This window comes from Struthio camelus, chromosome 5, assembly GCF_040807025.1.
Source record: "Struthio camelus isolate bStrCam1 chromosome 5, bStrCam1.hap1, whole genome shotgun sequence".
Taxonomy (NCBI): domain Eukaryota; kingdom Metazoa; phylum Chordata; class Aves; order Struthioniformes; family Struthionidae; genus Struthio; species Struthio camelus.
Genome location: NC_090946.1, coordinates 33,037,095 through 33,055,355, shown reverse-complemented (window position 1 = coordinate 33,055,355; position 18,261 = coordinate 33,037,095). Strand labels below are relative to the sequence as shown.

General features: G+C 35.2%; 1 protein-coding gene across 7 annotated transcripts in view; it reads right to left on the bottom strand.

The window, feature by feature from the left end:
• Positions 1-70: 70 nt before the first annotated feature.
• PPFIA1 (PTPRF interacting protein alpha 1) overlaps positions 71-18,261 on the bottom strand; it is a 63,255-nt gene continuing 45,064 nt past the window's right edge. For 3 of the 7 annotated variants that reach the window (XM_068945417.1, XM_068945420.1, XM_068945418.1), the window contains 11 exons: positions 12,673-12,754; positions 12,369-12,569; positions 11,404-11,466; positions 10,839-10,865; positions 9,514-9,689; positions 9,332-9,429; positions 7,365-7,540; positions 6,743-6,811; positions 4,902-5,067; positions 3,597-3,667; positions 71-2,212 (listed from right to left, as the gene is read on the bottom strand). In XM_068945417.1, coding sequence (XP_068801518.1) covers positions 3,609-3,667; positions 4,902-5,067; positions 6,743-6,811; positions 7,365-7,540; positions 9,332-9,429; positions 9,514-9,689; positions 10,839-10,865; positions 11,404-11,466; positions 12,369-12,569; positions 12,673-12,754 — 1,117 coding nt within the window. In that variant the 3' untranslated portion in view covers positions 71-2,212; positions 3,597-3,608. The remainder of the gene's footprint in view (positions 2,213-3,596; positions 3,668-4,901; positions 5,068-6,742; positions 6,812-7,364; positions 7,541-9,331; positions 9,430-9,513; positions 9,690-10,838; positions 10,866-11,403; positions 11,467-12,368; positions 12,570-12,672; positions 12,755-18,261) is intronic. The other 4 variants (XM_068945419.1, XM_068945421.1, XM_068945422.1 and 1 more) reach the window with 2 other exon arrangements.

The window sequence follows — 18,261 nt, the reverse complement described above, 5'->3', positions numbered from 1 at the left end:
CTATCACATCAGTAAGCAGAGAAAGTATATGAAATCTCTTTTAAACAGTAAAGTTCAACTGAACAGTGAGTCAGTTTCCTTCTGCACTTTCATTTTATTTTTTCTAGAAAGATCCTCCGAAATTATAAAAGAAACCACAAATTATTAGATAGCAGTTCATATAGACAAGCTAGACAGAAACAAATAGAGATATATTATAGAACAGTGTTTAAAGCATCAGTCGCAACAGTTCTCCATTCCGTACATTCCACATCCTGCTGTTCCTCTAGAGGACGTGATGAAATACGCTTCACTACTGCTTCTATTCTGCAAGTTTTTGCTTCAGTCTTCTCTTCTCCACGAGAAATGGTTTAAATTGTATTTAAACTGAAACAAACAGCCCTCCTGTGACCCAACTTTGTATTTGTTCCCTAGACACCCAATGTTTCTCCCCACAAACATCACTATTGTCATAGTCTCATCTCATTAACAAAGCAACTGTTGCTGCTACAGAGAACAGCACTTCAATCTTCGTCGCGTGTGGGTCAGAAAACACTGCAGTTGTGTTAAAAGATGTAACTCACAGCTGTCGCTACCAGCAGAAGTAGGCAATGCAGCAGTTATTTTATGAAAAATTTTTCCAGAACTGATGATACAACATGTGAATTCAAACAATTCTCAACAAGTTGTCATATCTAAGGTAACATTTTTCTACTGAAGAGAAAAACCATCATTTGAAACAAGATCTACAGGGCAGCAATCAATCATTAAGATGCTTTATTGACAGTCTCCACTCACCGCAAAAATACCTGCCTGTGTACAATTAGATCTTAGCTTTTCAATAGTGTTTTATTGGCAGTGGAAAATGCCTCAGTACTTTATTGAAAGAAAGCAATAAATAATACTGTGATAAAAATAGTTCAAAAGTACTTAGACTGTACATATTGTTACATAATTTGAAAATACACAAAAGATTAATAGAAAAACAGAACAGTAACAATGAATTTCAGTTTTACAAGCAAGTTAAAAGTGGAAAACAATAAGAAAAGACATGCTATATATATTGTTGCATAATAAATAATGCACCATGATCGGAACAGATTTCTTGCTGGCTTTCTAATATGCCATTTACAAGTGTTGACTACATTTTGCTACTCATACAGTCCAAAATGGCTACAACCACCAAAACTGAAGTCCAGACAACTCTTTAGAACAAGCTTACAAAACACAAAAAGATGACTTACATAAGAAAAGTAAGGCCTTTATTAGAGGTTGCACTGCTTTTGTTTTCAGCATATTGTACCTTCATCTTTCACTATACATTTGACATGATACTGCAGTGCTTCGTGATTGGTCCATTAAAACTAGTTTTACCCTTTCCACAAGGGTTTTCAATCAAAAAGATCTAGGACAAAAACTCTCTCTGTGGCCTGTGGACTACTATCAGGAATTATTATGAAGTCTGTCTTCCTCAATTAAGGAAAAACATTTCTTAGTTTATGGCTTGTTTTCAGTCACTGTGAAGCTATGCTATACAAATACAGCAAAGACCGAGTTATGACCGAGTCAGTCATTTCTAAAATGTGTTCCATAGTGTTCTAATTTTTCCCAGCTTTTAAAGCAAGTTTTATTTTAAATAAAGACAATCCCCACTACTTGACAAATCCTCTTTGTGGAAAGGTACAGTTCTGAAAAGCAGAACAACCATGTACCATACCTTCTACAACCACATATGCTTACCTGAAAAAAGCTGGACTTATTTTTAGATCTAGCTAACATTTCCAAAAGACAAAATATATACTGCTTGGTGTCATGATACTTTTACAAAGGTATGAAAATCCTTTTCACCTTCCATTTCATTATTAAAAAACAATGATAATTACAGTAACTGCATAATTTACAAAAACCCTATATTACTTATAGGGACATATACATACAAGCATTACAGTACATTCAGTTGGAAAGACTAAAATTAGAATAAAAATCAGCAATGATTTGATTTGTAGACTGAATACAAACAGAAAAAGTAAGTAGCTATATAAATGAGAAGTCACATAAATATAAGAAACATTTAGATTCTAAAATATTTTCTCTATAGTACTCATGAATTTATTTGCTAATTAAAAACTCTGTAATAAAATATCTCAAAGTGTCCATTTAACAAGTATTAACAGATTAAAGGTTCCAAATGTTCAAAATGCTGCATATCACCGGTAGAAATAGTGTGGGTAAACTGCAGAAAAAAACAAACAAACAAAAACATCTATTACCAGTTTTTTTAAAAGCACTTCCTAATAAGTTTCTCACAAACAGCTCAGTATTGTAGCAGTCATGCATCAAATTATTGCCATGCCTGATGTATGCAATTTTACTGCCTTCTAGAATTTTCTGTTGCAATGCAAAGTCAAACATTTCCCACTTCCTAGAGCCTGACTTTTATCCTAGGTGATCTGACTATAAAAAAAAAAAAAACCTGAAACAACGGAAAGGATTCACAGGGGAAAAAAGACAATTTAAAACTTCACTGTCTTAAGACTAAAATTTTTTTTTTTTTTTGTAAATAGCCTCTGAGTTTATAAAGTGATTGATCCACATAATCTGAGTCACCCTAAGCAGGAATTTCCCTTCTCAGCTTTCTATACATGAGAACTCTTTAAAAAAACATTCAGAATCTGACGAAAAAGCAGGTGATAGCTGTGGGAAGCTACCGGTGAAAAGAAAAAAAAAAAAAACCACTGTAAGCAGAAGAGATGGGCAATTTACAGCCCATGGAAGAATCTATTATTATTAGGAGGAAGAGACTGTGTGCTTACCATGAAACCAGTTATTTTCACTGGACTTTTTGTATCCAGTCAAAAATTTTAGTTTCCAGGCTTGTGTTTGCAAATTAAGAGAGAAAGACTGCTCCATGAGAAAACACAGCAAAGACCACTAAGGAAAAATCAGTCCAAGTCCTGGAGTAAGATAAGGCTATACGTATCTTTAACACAAAATGCATGTATTCCAGCTAAACACGCCTATTTTAATCAAGCTGCCTTTTACTCTCAGCACCACTCACAGCTACCCAAATTTAGACTGCTGGTAGCTAAATCCAACCAGACAGCCTAAGCAATCACAGTCGTATGAAGTATCCAAGAACTGGAAAACTATGCGATTACCCTTAACAACTGAAAAATAGATTCTTTCCTTGGGTGAAGTTATCCTACTACAATATACTTCTGAAAAAAATCAATATTCTGAACTGCAATGCCATGCACCAGGTTATCTTCTCTCCTCCATATTTGTAATTTAATTCCCTTCCTTCCTCCCCTTTTCGCTAGCTGTTCAGTTCCAACTGTTGATTTCAACAATTTCTGTATGGCTATTTAGTACTGCCCTTTTTCATGCCAAAAAAAAGATTTTCGTTTTTTCATAACAAAAAAAAAAGATATTTGCAAAACTAAGTATTTAAATGCTGGTAGACTTTGTCATAGGAAATAAGCTCTGGATTTTGAACATAATCTAGCCTGCAAACTCGAAAGGGTTTTTATAAGGGTTTTTATTCATTGTATTAAAACACTTCCAAGTTTTATTTCATAAGTAGCTGCTTTACTATTATACCTATCAACTTTACTCACCAGGAGAAGGCTTTAACAGGAGTATGTCCTTACTGTAGCAGAATCCAATCTTTGTGTTCCTGATACACTGCCTATTTCAAGAAGCATGGGAAGACATGCAGAACACAGCATGCATGTTAGTTTTCAAAAAACATCACCACAGCAATGTGATTATAGCTATTGTATTCAGTCGACTCTATAAGGTTATAAGTTAGGAAAGCACGATTTATTGTACAGTTTATACATATACTAATTCCAGTTGCATTAGCTAACAGAAAGATGCCTAAAAATATACAGGCCAACTAGCACACTGTGAATGGCAAAGATAATTTCTATAAATAAATATCTTCCCATTTTATGTCATTTTCCTCTTTTGACAATTATCATAGTTAAAAGAAAGCACTTTACGTAAAGACTACTTTTTTAATCTCTGTAATTCATCACACGAAGAATACTGGAAAAGATATTTTATGCTAGTGAAAGTATACAAGGTATATAGCAACTCACTAGCATCTGAGACAATAAGATCAAGTCAAAGGTCTCCAAGTTTTACTCAAATATACTTTCTTCTCAAAACTTGAGCCAACTCTGATGCAGATTATACTGAAGTTTTCATCCTATTCCAATCAAATGCATCTTCCATTTATTTTTACTTGTGTTTTGTAAATCAAATTAAAATAAAGGTTTATTCTTATACTGCCAAAAAGGCTATTTTTCAATAGACAAGATACTTCATGTAACAGGTGGTCAGCTTTCACTTTCAAGCATTTTAATATATAAGTGCACGTATGTATAGGGACATATACACACAGATCATTCCAAGTATGCAGCAGTGAATGAAATAATGAATTCAAATGAGCTCAATAACTGAGGGACCACTGGAAAAAATGCACCTCTTTATTAATAATCTCAAAGTTATCTGAGGAAGTTTATTCAAATCATTTCTCGAATTGATTTTATTGCATTTTAGAAGTGGGACTTGCATTCGTCTAATTACTACTAATGAGAAGTGCATGTCTCATGCATGTCTGTTTTTAAGATTAAAAACGTTACTAAAAGACTTGTACTGAAATGTTACTTTATTTACCTGCTTTAACATAAGTTTATTTCTATGTATAATACTTTTTGTTATTTGAATGAAGTAAAAAGCCTCTGTACCTAGTACAGCTTCCTGAAATTCAACCACCCTGTGGTTAAACAGTGTTATATACACAACCATGCACAAGGCAGATGCTTTTATGCAGCGAAAAAGGTAATTGGAACTTAATTCCCTTGTAATCTCAAGCAAAAAAGTGCATCATGCTTAAAATAATACAAAAGCAATACCATCAATCTGCATCTTCTTTGGCTGCATAGAAGGTGAAGACATTGAGGTTGTAACTCTGAAATTTGCAGGGAGAGTCTCTGCTGATCCAGCAGCTAAACCTCTTATGTCCTTTGGTCTAAACTTCTTTCTCCATGAAGGCGCTCGCCTAAAGCTCTTATCATCATCCTGTTATATTGATAAACATTATTAGCAATTCCAAAACATAGGTTTATTACTGACATTAAAAGGATTACTGAGAATCTTAACCAAATATAACACTGTAAGACTTGATTTTCACAACAGCTCAGCTGCAACAGTTTCCGATAGTCTGCTCATTGGCTACGATGGAGGCTCTTCTGCTCAGTAACTATGGAAATCCATGTGCTCGGTAAGTATCACGATACCTACTTTGACTGAAATCAGTATACATTTGTACTTGATTTGCAGTAATTTGTTAAGTGTTGTATCACTTGTTTATTCTTAGGTGACATGAGGAATGAAGTAAATCATAAAAGGTGCTTTGGGAGCACTAACATATGGAGGCTTACTTTGAACAATCATTTTTAATCTTAAATTCTGTGTTACAGGAATGATGAAACAGTGTTCTCTCACAGTACAAATCACAGGAAATGGTGAGAAAAAAGTAAAAAAAGAAATACTTTATTGCTATGTACTGTTTCATTTAAACACTTTGGAAAATAGCTTGTAATTACTCAGGTAGGTTTTATCTCGATAATACATTTGCATCTTTAAAGTAATATTCCGCTTTAGAAATACCGCACTGCACTTACTAAATAGAACGGTTTCAGCCCTACTTCCAAAAACATCTTGCAGAGCAAAACCACTGAACAACATATTTCTCTTAAGAGCATTCAGAAAACATTGCTCAACAACAACTGGAAGGATTTAGGAGGATGATTTCTCCTACACATTTTCATAAAAACACTTAACATATTCAGTAATTTGGCAACACGTTTTCCCATAGCCCTAGCACCGCATTTATCTGTGTGAGCACCTCTTCAACCAGCTTGCTGCTCTAGAAGGTCCTCCTCTTCATAGCACATTACCATCTCTAGAAAACTGACCACAGCAAGTATCACGTCTGAATCCATATCTTCCCAAATGACTTGTGCCAGCTGAACTGATAACTAAACGTGCTTAATGCACCTTTTTCCTATGATTTTTCATTTTTAATTCTTCATATAACAATTCCTGCATACTTTTTATCTGCATTTTTCTGATAACTGCAAATGTTACTTCTATTTCTTTTCAGTAAAAAGAAGCTATATTGTAATGGTAGCTTTAAATAAAATTCAGAACACTAAGCAGCAATGCTCACAGTTTTCCTTAAGAACTTCTTTCTTGCAGTAGCTTTGAAGAATGTGCTTTATTAGAATAGAGATTTTATTTTTGTATTAAAACTACATTATGAATAAATTGGGAACAGCTTTCTTGAAATACACAAAATTATTTGAAATACTGCTTGTTAGGACAAGGGTTTGAAATGTGCTATACAGTACCTTTCTATGCTATATATTGCTTATCTGCAACTCTGGTCACTAGATTTTCCTCATATTTCAGACAGAAAAATTAAGATTCTGACAAATGCGCTATTACTGGACATTAAGCATGCAAGCTACAGAAACAAACTTTCAGAGCATCTCATATGTCCATATTCAAGATTATCTCACCTAAGTAAATACAGAGATTCTGCCATATTCAGGAACTCTCAAAGGCAAAGATTTTCAAGTTAAAGTTTCTGCCACTAATAATTTAAAGAATGTCAAACTAAATTCTTTCACTAGGAGTTCCGGTAACGTTCCCGTGACTATAAAATGAGTCAACAGCTTGAATAACTTACTTCATCAAGTCTTCTGTCAGTGCCCATAACAAGAAGGTTATTAAATTCCCTCTCCAGAACAGCACGAGCCTAAAGTTTACAGTACAGAAGAAATGGAAGTTAATTCCAGAAGTCAGTGAACCTACAGTAATTTAAGATGTAATATAACCCAAACTGTGCAAGATCTTCTTATCAGAAGCATGTATTTAGTACATGAAGTTACAACAGTTTAACATTAAAAATTTAAGGGGGACTTAACAGCCCTCTTCTCCCCTTGCTTCTGTCAGGAAAGTTGATAATCTCTGGCTCAAACAATTATTTCCAGAATAAAAACTAGCAAATACCAGAAAGCAATCAATTTTACACTAATCTTGTGAAGACGAGCTATAAAGAAAGATTTGTTCAAACAGAATTAACAACAAGAACTGTTATTAGCAAGTAGAAAGTAGCAAGAAGAGTGTACTTCTGTATTTTCCTCTTACAGGAAAAATGATTAAGGACAACTTTCCATTTCTATAGTTTCTACAGCTGGAAATAGAAAGACGTGCTCACCTAAGAGAAGCTAAGAATAGTCATTCAATTTTTGAACCTTCATAAAGAAATAACATTATCAGTCATAAAGTAACTGTTAATTCTTGCTTACCTGTGTGTTCTGAGTAGGTATTTGTAATAAGAGAGCTAATGCGTTGTAATCAAATGTTTCATCTAAGGCCACAAGTGCACCATGTACTCCACTCTCTATAAGGTTATTCGCATATTCTTTAAGACCAATGGACAATACCCAATGGATCATTCTATCATTGCTCCAGACAAGGACATCTGTGCAGGGAAAAAAAAAAAAAGCTGCCTGATTTGAAAAAATTTGCCTGATTTATATTACACAACATGTCTAAACAACCAACCATAACCCTTATCTGAGCAGTTTGCTGGTGTAGGGATCAATTTTCATGTATGCACAATTCATTGCAATTGCTGTCAAGAAATTTTGTTACTTAACTTTTCGGGTGGTATCTAAGCTACCCCAACATTTTTGGTGCGTGTAAGATGCTCTGAACTGGAAACAGTACCTCATGCTTAGGCCTCTAAACACTTGGTGTTCAATCCCTTCCATACAGTAGTTTGCCTTGCATGGTTTTATAAATGAGCACCCAGAAGCAATTGTTCTCACTTAATCTCCTCTCTGCCTACAGAGGGAAGCTTACAGTCACATTAATTGTTAGGAGACAAGTGCAGCTGGGCATAGTATTCATGTAAATGGAGAAAGAGAGGGTCTTCCATTTTACACAGCCACTTAAGAGTCTTATCTCATCCAAGAGGGGCTAAATATTTTGGAAAAAAAGATTTATTACTCAGAAAATCCTAATGACAATTTCTCATACGTTTCCTACTGAATGTGAACTGAAGCCTTTAAAAATTACTAGTGTTCTATAATCTTAACTACCTTTAAGTTCTGACAGTGTTCAGTTTAGCAACACAGACTTATCTTTGGCTTGTGTATTCATATTACAGCTTTCTGCAATCACACATCTAAAGTGGGAACTAAATATATTTGGAATTTGCTGGAGGGCGTTTCACACCACAACAGTATAAAGATCAATGTACTCTTGTCTTGTATTTTTTTCAAGGAAAGCCTTATCAAGTGCCATGTACGTGTTCAGCCCAAACGGCAGACAAAAATTATGTTCTTACTAGTAGTTTTTACACTGATCAGGAATGTCTGTATCATTCAACTGTTAAAATGGTCCACAGCACGTTTCTGGCCTGTGTCAACTAGCATTCTTCCCAAACCATTCCCAAAAACAATTCAGGAGTTAAACGTTCCAAAGAGCATTGCCCTATAAGCAATGGATGTAGTTATACCATTTAGGAGGCTAAAAAAAAGCTCAGCAGCCTTGACAGAGGCTTGTTTTATGCCAGTCAGCTGTGATGCCTGGGAATCTTCCCGGGCACAATTAATTTGTTAAAACAATAGCAAAAAAGTATCACCACAACAGAGAAGACATAGAACCTTTTAAGCAAATTGCGGGGACAAGGCAACCCGAAAAATCCAGTCTAAGACGGCAGAGAAGACTTATGATATTAGGGAGGGAACAAAACATTTTCTATGGGAAGTTGAAACTGGTGTGAATTCCCTCCCTGCTTTTTCTTCAGTGCTTTCTCTCGTACTCAATAACCACCATGAATCTAGAAAATACAAACACTTAAGTCACCTGGCTATTTTTCATGCAGTACAGGGTAATAAAAGTTACCAGTCACAAGCAAGAATAAAATTATTTAGATACAAAGTGAATATCTGAAAACAGGAAAAGCTTTTTCCAAAACCCTCATCCCTCATGAAGTGTTTAGTTCACACTTCAGAGGAGTAAGAGTTTTAAAAAAGCCTCCAGTTGTTGCACACCTCTGCAAGAGTGAAGGATTTAATGACGTGTTTCATAATTCACTATTCAGGGCCCACACACAGACATCTCTCCTGCATTTAACACTTGTTATTTCATAAATAATTCCTCTCACTAAGTCTTTTTTTGTTTGTTTGTTTGTTTTTATAACATATTTGAGGCACATCAACAAAAGCAGGTTAGATTTAGACTGATGTGAAGGCAAAGCATTAACCTTTAATTTCATTCTGGCTTTCTTCTCTTTTTCTTTCAAGTTCCTTTCGATCATAGTTCAGTCTTCGTAGGCACATAATTCCACACTGAAAACTGTTTCTGTTTAGAAAAGAAAACACACATTTAGAGATGACAACTGAAACATCTTCTACAAGTCTGGTCTCCAAACTTAACTCTAATTACCTGTGAAAGCTGTCCACCATTTTAAGTTGTCCGCGGAGATCTTTCTTAGTCAGATGATCCAGCATTCTAGCATCAACAAGACACTCCATGAAGTAACTGCGATACTGAGGGAGTCCCAGACTAGGGAGCCATTCATTGCCAATCCACTCATGGTTCATATCACCATAGGCTAAAGTCTGTTTTTTAAAAATTAAAGGAACAAGCTTTTTAAAAATAAAAAATGGTAGAGAGAAAAAATAATATACAGAGAAAAGCCTTTTAAGACAAGAAGACATTGTAAAGAAAAAAGCAAAACAATGCTTATTGAATTTTATATCTGTAAAAAATAAGCAACTCAAAACATTGAATACTACATCTTTGTTTTGAGCCTGGACAGCAAACTGAAAGAGCACATTCCTCTTCTAATAAGGTGTCAAGCTTTGATTTTTATAGTTGACGATGTTCAAATGAGTATCTGAGTAGTAGTTAATGGGACAAACAGGTTTAAGGTGGAGGGCAGTAAAGAAACAAGAGGGTTTACTGTTTAAAAAGATATGGGTCACAGGCAAATCTTGAGTTTTGTTTATACCCCTGTAGCAAATACTGAACCATCTCAATACCTGAAAATACAAATAGGATTCATCATCACTTTAAAGGGAAAACAATTAGCCAAGGAGGATTACAGAACACTAATGCGCAGAAATCTGCTTAAATGTCTGGGCTCAGTATGCATCGTAGCACCGTTAGGATGGTGGGCAGGTAGAATAGGGACTTTCTGCATACAGCGGATATTTTCATTGGACCTCTGGCTTCCCAGAGAGCCATCCCCCCAAAACATTCCAGGTTTTTGGTCATAAAATTAGCTGACCATTTATTTGATCTATTCTGTTCATACACAGAACATCACAATGCTCATTAAGAAAGAGTAACTTCATTTTGGTGATTCATAAGCTAGAGGATAAATATTTCAGAAAGCTAACCATAAAGACTTCTGAATATTCTTCCTCTACTAGTCCTACTATTAGAAAAAAACATGCAAAGCTTTTTTTGTGATATACTATGTAACAAAGTTAGCATTTTTTCAAGTTTGTTCATGATACACCAGCTAATCTTGGAAGTGCTAGAAAATACTTAAACCTGTATATTTAGTAAATATGCTATTAGGTATACTTAGATGTTTATCTTCTGTGTATTATGTAGAGATAAACCTGTAATAGCTTTGTCCTCTCCCAACCCCCAAGACACACCAGCAGATACTAAATGAAATAGCTATAAAAAAACAGATGCTTTCATGTGTAATTATGACCATTTACATATACACTAAAATATTACATAAAGTTTCCAACCTGAGCCCAGCTTCCCTCCTCATCTTCCTGTTACGTGGTTAGAAAAGCAAAAGAACACATATGTATTAGTATTTAAGTTTAGTAAGGAGATCAGAGTTAACGATGCACTGCAAGGCTCTAAGTCTACTGCATATGAAAAGATCTAGATAAAGCAAGCATCATGCATTTAAAAAAAAAAACAAGATATTCATTTTCCTAGAAGTTGGAAAATCCATCTACTGATTAAGTTTTCTGGAAAAAAGAAATCAATGCACAAATAATTCAATCTGGCCACGAGCATAGTTAATCAAATCAGAGTCCCCTCTTGCAAATTATTGAAGTTTTGTTTACAGTAATATCAAAGTTGATCTCTTCCCCTTCTGGAAAAATTTATCAAGATGCAGGTTACAAGGTTAATAATTAGAAGACGTAATCTAAAGTAAGTTTAAGACATTAATTTATTTTATTTTATTTTTTATTTTTTGGAAAAAAGACCAAAGGGCATTTGATTCAAGTGTTTAAAAAAGTTTAAAAAAAAAAAAAAAAAGCACTCTAAAGAACAGAAGTGGCAACACCGTAAACTAACCGTTTGTTGTGTGGCTGTAAGATTTTCCATTTCTTCATGTGTTACCCAGACATTTCCCGTAGTCTAATATGACCCCACAGTGAACCAATCACATCCAATGAAAGGAAAGCAGTAACAAGAAGGAAAGGTTGCAGAACATATAAGCAATTGGTACATAAAAGGAGCAGGCATGGGCAAAAGCAATGGTTTCTAAAGTCTTATGTATAGGTTAGCCATTTAAAATGATGGCACAGAATAAGCCTATTAACACGGATCACTTTTCTTCAAGGATACTAGCAAAATTGAATGTGATAAATAGCTTACACTGATGTAATTAACAGACAAACACTTGATTATGCTGTAATCCGAAAAATGCAGTTGCAGCCTAGTACATAATCCCAGAAATCACAAACAGCTTTAGACTGCAGGGTAGATAGACCCATGGCAGGGGAATTCACTAACTTTGAACGGCTAAACTTGCTGATGTCTCTTTATAGTATACAGAGACAAGTGGGCTCTGAGTTCATGGAATCTCAATCACTGTTTGGAGTTAATGGCCTTATACATGGATAACAAATAAAAAGCTTCCAACTGTTTTACAAATTTCTGTATATATAAGTATACTTCATCTATATTACAAGTTTTTTTTTTTGGGGGGGGCATTAAATAATGAGGCAAATAACATGTATTCTAAACATTTTACATTACATTTCGAGCTTGCATACTTAAACTGATGTAAACTACTCTTTCCCTTAAGAAAAAAGTGTAATTATTCTTTCATTTAACTTCTATGAAAGGAAAAGACATCCTAATTAAACGATCACGTGTTCACTACAATTTAAAACACATTTCAAGAAATTCTTATTTGAAGCTCAAATCTTTTTGGTTGCATATCGTAGAATTTTTGGAAATCTCTGCAGAAGCTTCTACAGTTTCTAAAGTTTGATCCAGTTACATCCAGTTTGATGCTGGATCACTTTCCTTACCGTCCTTGAGGTGGGAGGGGCAGATGGACTTGTTAGTGACATGATCTCTTGAATGGCAAGCCTCAGCTTCAATCTGTGCAGAGGATTACTGATTCCAATTTCACGCTGTATTTCTGTATCAGACAAGGCTGACATGATAGCACCGCTTTTCACATTTGCTCGGCAAGCAGCTACATACCAGGCTGGCATCCCTACCCAGAGCTGAAACACAAAACAGGAAGCAAGCAGGATATGGAAAACAGTCCTGCACAAAACCTTACATTTCTTAAAAACTAAACAAAACAAAAAAACACAGACCACTCACCTCCAACCACACAACCACTGTAGGCCCATCCCACTGGGCAAAAGGTAATCCTTGTCTTCTGGCTTCCTCAAGCAACTCATGCCTACAATTACAGAAACAGTTATTAAAACAAGTAGAAACTAGTGCAAATATATCAGATTAGGCACTGCATTCACATTACTATTTCTTTCCAACATTTAGCTTTTTTCCTTTCTCAGCCTTACAAATGCAATGAAGTATCTGCTAAGGCAAAAAAGGACTACATAGTGATGTAAGCTGAACTGGACAGGAACTGGATAGTGTGGCAGAAAAGCTGAATCTTGCTTTTGGAAATGCAAAAGAACAACCTGCCCAGGAAGATGCTACTGTCACTCTGACCAACACTGCCACCACAAAGCGGAGATGTTTGACTTGTCAATCAGATTCTCAATTGGTGCAATTGTCTGTCTGTTCAGCATATTAGAGTGAATTCAACAGTAGATCAGATCCATGCCACAGAAATGGTACTGTCCAAAGTTGAGGCTGGAAACTGGGAACAGTAACCATTTAACTGATGAACTTCGTCTCCAACAGCAAGTTTGTCAAGAGTTTCAGGCACAGCTTTGGACTACTCTTACCTTCAGACAGCCACACTTTAGCAATTACATTCTGAAACACTGGGTACTTAAACTCAGCTCTGATCTCCTGCAGCTACACTACCCCTTTAGCTATTCTGAAACACAACAGACTGAAGTTTTAATATCAACAATTCAGCTTACAGAAACTACGGCAGCTAGCTAAATCCCTATATGGCTGTCCAAACTGTTTCATGTTAAAGGAAAGGTAAGCCTATAGGCAAAAAGCAGTGTTGCAGGTATAACATGTAACGTTGTTTAGACATCGCTAGGAAAAAAAAAATAAATGAAATCATCTGAAAACACACGTTCATGCTGGCTACGTGGCTTTGAAAATTAGGTGTTTATAGTTAGGACTCCATTCCTTCTCCTTTGAAGTTTAGAGAAATGAATTCATCTCAACTGGACAATACTGCTCTATGTTTTTCTATTTTTTGTATTCATACCTGCAAGTATAAGATTAAGATATACAGCAATACTACAGATTCAGGATCTTACGTTATATATTTACACTTTTGTTACAACTAACACCAACAAAACCTCCCTCCCTCCAGAGCTGTATTGCTGAATACTTTTAAGGTTTAAAAAAAAAAAACATTTACAAGTTAGAGATTTTACAAAGCTATCACACAACACAGATCTTGAAAAGAGGATACTGACAGACTACTAGCTTTTTTTGCTACTACTGCAAAATGGATATGAAATATCAAATTCATTTTTCTAGACACACCAGCAACCTAGGAGCCTCATATTAAATTGATGGATATCTAAATTTCAAAAATAACCAGTGAAGGCATAAAAATGCTAGCAACTGTTCTGTCAAAAGACACTACTACTCCACCTGCATGAACAATAACTCCTATTACTCCACAAAAACCTCCAATACTTGATCCTAATGAAATATACTACTCAGGGAAAGAAAAAAGGTGGGGAGGAAGTGTCTGACTCTCTAGTTGCAAATCACCATTCTAATGTATCCATTTTAAGATCCAAAAAAGGTGAAATAGAGTTAGCAGCTCAATAGCTAGATTTCACTAAAAACAAACAAAAACAAAAAAATAAGAAAACCCAACAACAGAGACCCAAAGAGCTACACTTTTGTACGCTTTAAAAATATATATATTTTTAATTAGGAATGAAAGATTTGTGATGGCATGAAAATAACTGAACCTGTTGCATTCAGCCCTCAAATCATCAGACCTAAACACATTCAGTTTTAAATAACAAAATCAAAGTCTTTTCAAAAGAGGACAAAATAAAATACTATGTTATAAAACGCCCTTTGGAAAGAGTAGAATAAAATGCTTAATACTGTATTTGTCAAAAAGGAATACAATGTTTTTCTTCTGAGCAGTTTAACTTCAAAACTGGTGCACTTATCTTCCTTTCAGGTTGGCACGGTAACATGGCGGAGCAGTGAGGGAAGCCCACTAGAGACGAAGAAGCAGAGATGCCCACAGCCTGATCTTTGACTAGCACTGTCTGACAACAGCGTGTGATTTCCCATGCCCCAAACACTGGCTTATAAAGCTATTTGAGGTTAATGTAGTTCACAGAAAGGCACTAAATTTCTGGTCGTTTTAGGAGTCTCCTCGAGTCCTTTAGGTTAACTGTAAAGCAGCAGATCGTTTGGATATGAGGGGATCGTTTGGATAGGGGGAATGTATCAAAAGTGTAAGACGTTATGATGCAAATTTTAAACTCACGGTGGTACTGCATGCAGAAAAAAATTGCGTGGCTGGAGGTAAACATAACAGGATGGCGGCCCTCAGGTTAATATAAACAAACAAAACAGAAGTTTTTGAGCTAATCTGATGCAAAAATTATGCAACAGGCCCAAAAAGGAATGCTTCCATGAAGTAGAAAACAGATTGCAGAATTTATTCATATGCAAAAAAGACAAAAACTCAAGTTACACTTCACAAAAACTGAAGTTGACACTTGTCAAACTGAAAGCTGAAGACATAGCACAAGCATAACATCTCTCAGTAAAAATTCAAGGGCAGATACAGTTGGTATCTGTGAATGATGCAATGTAATGGTTTTTGCCTACAGTAAAGAGCTTTACTTTGCAAACATCTACCTTCGGACTTCACCAAGAAGCTCATTGCATTCCAGCAATGCATGATCAGGTTATCTAAAGATCATAATTACCTTCTAAGCCAAACGGGTAATGTAGATGACACATCAGTTTAGTTTCACATGCCATCCAATTACATCAATTAGAAAACAGGTACAAATTCCATCATCATGAAAATGTTGGGAGAGGAAAAAAAGCAGCACTTTGCAGTAATGTTGGCAGTGTTAACAAATGGTATGAAGCTGCCACTTCAAAAGATAAAGGGATGGCAAAGAAACAGCTGCCTACTGCCAAAGTAGGTGACAAAACCAAGAGATGGATGTCTACAGACTTGATGAAGAATTGGCTGAACATTATTTGGAATGGGAGAGCAAGCATGCGGTTGGAAGAGAGAAAAGCTTGTCCTTAGATACATTCAAAAGACCTCTAACACCTGCAGTGAAGCATACCGAAGAACTTGTGGTGTTATATGAAGAGGAGTGCTGTCACAACTGCAGGTGCTTGATGTAGCAGTGAACAAGCAAGTCTTTTAAAGGCCATTTGAAGTCTTACACTTAGAGGGGCTCTTGGCAGGCCACCATGCTCTAACCCTGCTAGGAAAATAAAGAAGCCTAGTGCAACACTATCTTGTCACTGGATTAAGATAGCAAGGGAATGGGTAAATCCAGGGGTTGTAGCGAAAGGGTTTATGAAGTGCTGTATTTCAAGTTTCATAAATGAAACTGAAGACAACTTATTTAGAAAAAGTTGAGAACAGAGAAAAAGCTGGAAGGAAAAAAAAAGTGAAGACAGTTAAGAGATTGATAGTGATGCAAATGACAAAAAAAAGGGCGTAAAAACTGAAAGTAATAGTTATAAAATATGAAATAAAAACAGACTAACTCCAGGTGAAGCATCAGTGGAAAGTTGATATTATATATTGATTAGAGCTATGTAATCAAAAACTTTTCATGTATAAACTTTTATTTAGGAGGATTATCTTAAATTTAGGGTTGCTTTCCTTTTTGATTAATACAGCATTATTGAGAGTTTGTTGTATATACAGAAAAGCACAAATACAGTTGTGGCAAACACTGTCAACAGCACAGCTCACAAAGAAAAGGAACAGCACGGATGAAACATTAAAAACAACTCAGATTTAGTAAGCAAAGAATGACAGTTTTACAGAAACACCCGGTAAGTGAATGGCCATGAGTACCTACTACTGTTAAATAACTTTAAAAATCTAAACTAAAAAGCTAATTCCAACTAAATAAGATCAAATATTTCCATTATAAAAAATTCACACTATGCAAATTAAGATGTAACATTGAACGAGCATTAAAAAGACACTGGACGCATTTCAGCGAAATGTTTTCACAATAATTATTTCTGAATCTAGTATCATCTCTGATTACACTTTTAAGAGCTTTTTACATATTGCTAAAAATCCAAGCAGTTTATCATAAATTCACAACAATCCTAATAAAATAGGTATAAACTTACCCTGATTTTGCACTACCACATCAAATGGTAAACAAAAGGAAAATAAAAGAATGAAGAAAAAAAATATAAAACTAAGATTAAACTGATCTCAAAGGCATACAAAAAAACAAAGTGACATGTACTGTAATTTAGCTCTAACTATAAATAGGCTTTTTTAGTAAAGACACCGAATACTGCCCTTAGCCTGTTTGTGTGCATGCTTGCAGAAATCAAGAAGATAAGCAAATAGAGATTAAAAAGAGAAAACAGTATAAATAGTAGTAGTTGTTATTGTTTCAAACACATAGGTAACTGGTATTCTTTGTCAAGCTGGTCCCATGCTTTTCACTTAATGCATGTGTGCACGTAGTCAAGGCTGACACTGCACGTGCAATTACCTTGCACAGTCAGCCTTGAGAATTTGTTTCAACCCTTTCTATCTCCAGGGTCAGAGTGAACAGCAATTCAGAGCAACTTTACTCCCCCCCAGTAATGAGCATGTGGTAGCACTGCTAGCTGTATTCAGGAGCCTTGGCAAGATTCTGGAACAGCTGAATTCACGTATATTTTTAACTTGGTAGATTTGTTTCTCATGGAAGGTCAAAAGAGCTCTGCAGCTGCTCTCAGCAGTAAGAGTAATAAATCTATGCATTATAAGTATTTTCATCAGCACAGTCTTGCTTCATACCTACTTTAACTGAAATCTCCAACACATCATAGGTATCTTCCTATGAGTAAATATTTATCCATATCCTATTGGTCATACAGAACTGCCAAACATCAGACAATCTCTCAGCTTTTGCTTTAGACAAGTCAATTTCAAACTACAAGTTTTCATTTGTCAAATATACACTCGCTTCTCAAGCAACTCGGCAAGTAGGTGACAACCAATAACATGCAACCATAAGGTATACTTTAAGTAACAGCAATAAATTTTTGCAAGGCAGGAGAAAAAAAATATATGTGTGTGTGTGTGTGTGTGTATTTATATATATATATAAAAATATATCTCCTCTATATATAATTTTTATATTTGTTTGTTAGTAAATACAATAATTGATAATAACACATAATACAATGCTGTTTTATATTTTATATGCACACAGATGTATATTTTAAACAAAGACAAATCTCAATTTAATTGCATCGGCATTTTTCTATTTATTAAAGCAAGGCAATATAGATTGTTTAGTATAGAATGAAATTTGTTGCTGGTATTGAGAAAGATCTAAACTGCTCAAGAATAGGCCTATCACTGTCCAGATGTCACCAGGCTAAAGCTTTTTGTTCAATCAAGATATGGTACGATTTTAAAGCTCTGCAGAAAAGGAAGAATATCAGGTCATAACAGTGGAAGATTGCCGTGGCTGTAACAGTCTGAAGACAGGCACTTGACCGTTCTGTCATATAAACAAAACCACATTCCTTTCCGACTTTTCAAATCGGCACACT